Raw genomic sequence first — 3650 nt, 5'->3', positions numbered from 1 at the left:
TATATATATATATATATATGGAGTAGATATAAGAATTTTCTTCTTTCTGCACCCTTTTCATTCTTTTTTTTCTTTTTTTTTTATGAATTTGTTTTGATTATTTTGTTTCTTTTAAATGAATGAATAAATGAAAAACAAGAGAGAGAGAAAGAGAGAGAGAGAGAGAGAGAGAGAGAGAGATGCTGTCACATCCAATCAGCGGGCAGAGCCGAACATTTCCGGGAAAAGTCGATGTTGGAGCCGAAAGTCCCGCGTATGGTCCGTATACTTCCTGGTCCAGTTCTGACCCGGTAGCCTCGTGCGTCCGGACGGCGGATGGCAGCGCATGCATCATGTTGTAGAGGTTTCCATCCAGTCCGCAGCTGCTCCCTTCCACTGATCATGACCGACGTCTGGATGCGTACATTCAGTGTTTGCCTTTGTTTCCGAGGAGTAGCGTTTGATTTGATTTTTTTTCCCCACGGTTTGGGATTGGGATGTAAACACGCCGGCCTGCGCTCATGATCCGAGGAGAGGCTGACTCCTCATCTGACTCCTCCTCACATTTTTCCCCGGATCATCGTTTCCGGAGCGGAGGCGCCGCTGTCGGCTTCAATGGCGTCAGTTTCGAAGGTGTCCATTCTGGATTACTTTAATATTGTGTTTGAGGGCGACAATGGGAAGATCGAGTCCAACTGTAAGGCTTGTGGCACCAGGATCCAGGCGAAACGGAGCGTTACGTCCAACTTCGTTACTCACCTCAAGGTAATGTTTTCCAACTGAGATGGTCTCTTAATATAAGGGAAATTACTGATGCTTGTCTGCAGCTGGAACATCTGGCTGTACAGCATTTCTCTCTGTTTCCAGGTGAGCATGCAAAGAAAGAGGCTGTTGCTTCTCTCTGCTGGGAGAGAGTTGATCATTCTGAAAACAAGGGTTGTGAACATCATCTGAACAATGTGCGGTCTCTTGTCTCCTTCAGCGTAAACACCCTGCTATGTACGATGACTTCGTGAAACGGAAGGACATGAAGAGAGAGGGTTACTCCTCTGCTTGCCTGCACAGCTTCACCACCAACGGAGGAAACCCCCGCCTGACCGTTCCTGTATCAGCTGGAGCAGGAAGTGGAGCATCCACAGGAGGTGTTGGAGGAGCTGGGACCCTAGAGGGGGGAGCAGGAGGAGGCTCTGGGACAGGGGTGACCAAGTTTGACAGACATGACCCACGTCAGGTACCGCTGCAGACCACCACCCTTTAAAAACCCTTACAAATGGCAGTCGTTGCTTTTCTCCTCTTATGTCCAGTTTCTCTTGATGCTTTTTGCAGAACCTGCATCCATGAGTGCAAACTGAGGCAAAACTGTTGTTCAGTCATTAACTTGTTGGATTTTCTGCTTTTCCACTGAAACATATTTCTTTAAGTGCACAAGAAAACATTTCGTGATTCAAAGTGGAAGACTAAAAGTTTGGATGCATTTTATTACCGTATTTTCTGCCGTATCCGTTGCACCACCTATAAGTCACATCAGTCCAAATATGTCTAAAAAAGTGGGAAAATCCATAAATATGTCGCTTCGCCATATACATCGCATCTTTTATGCGTCACCGCTGACGCGTCGCGTTTGTTACGCGTCACTGCTGACAACCTGGAAATATGGACCGGTGTTGTGCCAAAAATCGATAGGCTGCCAAATGGCAGGAGCGTGCACAGGAGGACTTTAACAAGAATTTAACAAGATTAACACTTAAAAACAAGTATTTGCTTGCTCGAAATTATAGCAAAGGTGTGTCTCAGTCTAACGTTTGCTTAATAAAAGGATTTCAACGGTCAAATCAGCTGTATATTTGCTGCCTCAGTGCTCCGGGAGCGCACAGAAAGAGGAAAAAAACAAAAAAGGAGGAACGCTGCTCGTTTCTTCAAAATTTAACAAGAAAAGCACCTAAAATAATTATTTGTTTGCTCGACATTATAGCAAAGGTGTGTCTCAGTTGAACTTTTACTTAATAATTGCACTTCAATGGTCAAATTAGCTGCATTTTGTCGGGGCGGTGCAGCAAAATTAAGCTGAGGTTGCTCCAAGCAGCGAGCAGAATGAAGGTGGGGGTGGGGGGTGTACTTTGGCAAGCCGATTGAGTCATTAATAGCTGGTGAAGATTCTCAGTCATCCAGGAGATGGTAAATTCAAAACAGTTCAAGACAAAAACAATGAAGTATCAAGTGTAATAAATAAAGTCGACTTTTTGTCTTGAACTTTTTTCAATTTGTCATTATAGCCACATTTACATTACTATTACATGATACAACGGCATGCCTAACTTCTACTACTACTCTGCTGCCATCTAGTGGCTGAAAATGGTAGTGTTCAATATTTTCAGACAGAATAAATGAAAACGGTCATATCTCAGTCAAAAATTGGTTTATAAATATGGGAAAAAATCCATAAATACGTCACTTCGGCCTATAAGTTGCAGGGTATGTAAATTATGCAAAAAAATGTGACTTATAGGGTGAAAAATATGGTATGTATGCCGCATATAGGGTTGCAGCCCAGTATTATGTCTCTCTTGTTTGGACAAGCATCAATCTGACTTAATTAACTAGTCAGTAACTTGGGAGCAAATTAAATTATATCAGCACTAAGGGTGCTAGCAGTTTAATATTTAATGTAACATTAAAGAAAAATGAGATGTCTTATTAGAAAGAGTAGCAGCAAAGAAAACACTGAAACATTACTTAATCCAAAGGTAACACAAGTGCTGCATTAATGCTGTATGGATGGACACCTATACGGAGTCTGCATGTTGGCTCATGGTTTTCAATATGACTTACAAGGTTTTGTTGAAATTCAACTGCTACATCCTCCCTAAACACTCTAACCTAGATTAGAAATAAAACCAAATAAAATAATAATAATAACAAATAAAAACCACTCCAAAAAAGATAAAACAATGCAAATCAAGTCTTGTTTTGTTACATTCCTCTGACTGAATCATGTATTATAACTTACTGACAGCATGGGATTTAGGCTTATAAAATATTCAGACTTGACATATATTGTATTTTCCATGAGGCCTAAGTGCATCTGCAGATGTTATGTAGGTTTGCAGTATTATTGGTATTACTCTTTTGTCCAACATCAAATCATGCAGCTGTAGTTATGTACCGAACAAACACAACCTGTCAAACAGAAGTTAAAAAAAAAATAAATGGACATGCAAAATAGAAAGCTGTGAAAATTCATGTTGCAGAAATTTAGTTTCCCATTCAACCAAATTAAGTACAGTAGTCCCTCGCTACTTCGCGGTTCATTTTTCTCAGGCTCGCTCTATCACGGTTTTTCAAAATAAGATTGGACATGACACAGAATTGGCTGATTGATGGCTGAGCCGCACGGTTGGCATGGGATTTATATTTAAAACTAAGTGTTTTAAATTAATTAGCACCTGCTGTACCTTTGTACAGCCCACACTGCAGGATAAACGTCCTGCTGCAGCTGATCAGCTGTTCTCCGTGCAGAGTGGAGAAGTGGGCGTGGCCAAGAGCACTTGCAGGTGGCTGAGTGCAGTGGAGGCAGAGAGCTGAAATCATGACGTTCTGTGCTCTTTTAGTGTTTATAGTTTAGAAATATATATGTATATATATATATATATATATATATATATATATATATA

The 3650-nt window shown here is 41.0% G+C and overlaps 1 protein-coding gene across 1 annotated transcript in view; it reads left to right on the top strand.

Annotated features, from left to right (window-relative positions):
* The first annotated feature begins 573 nt into the window (after positions 1 to 573).
* The window catches only part of si:dkey-109j17.5 (zinc finger BED domain-containing protein 4), an 8622-nt gene continuing 5545 nt past the window's right edge, over positions 574 to 3650 (top strand). The window contains exons 1-2 of the mRNA XM_037684136.1: positions 574 to 744; positions 962 to 1210. Coding sequence (XP_037540064.1) covers positions 595 to 744; positions 962 to 1210 — 399 coding nt within the window. The 5' untranslated portion in view covers positions 574 to 594. The remainder of the gene's footprint in view (positions 745 to 961; positions 1211 to 3650) is intronic.

Source organism: Nematolebias whitei, chromosome 11, assembly GCF_014905685.2.
Source record: "Nematolebias whitei isolate Nwh7 chromosome 11, NemWhi1, whole genome shotgun sequence".
NCBI lineage: Eukaryota > Metazoa > Chordata > Actinopteri > Cyprinodontiformes > Rivulidae > Nematolebias > Nematolebias whitei.
This window is presented reverse-complemented; position numbering and strand designations above follow the sequence as displayed.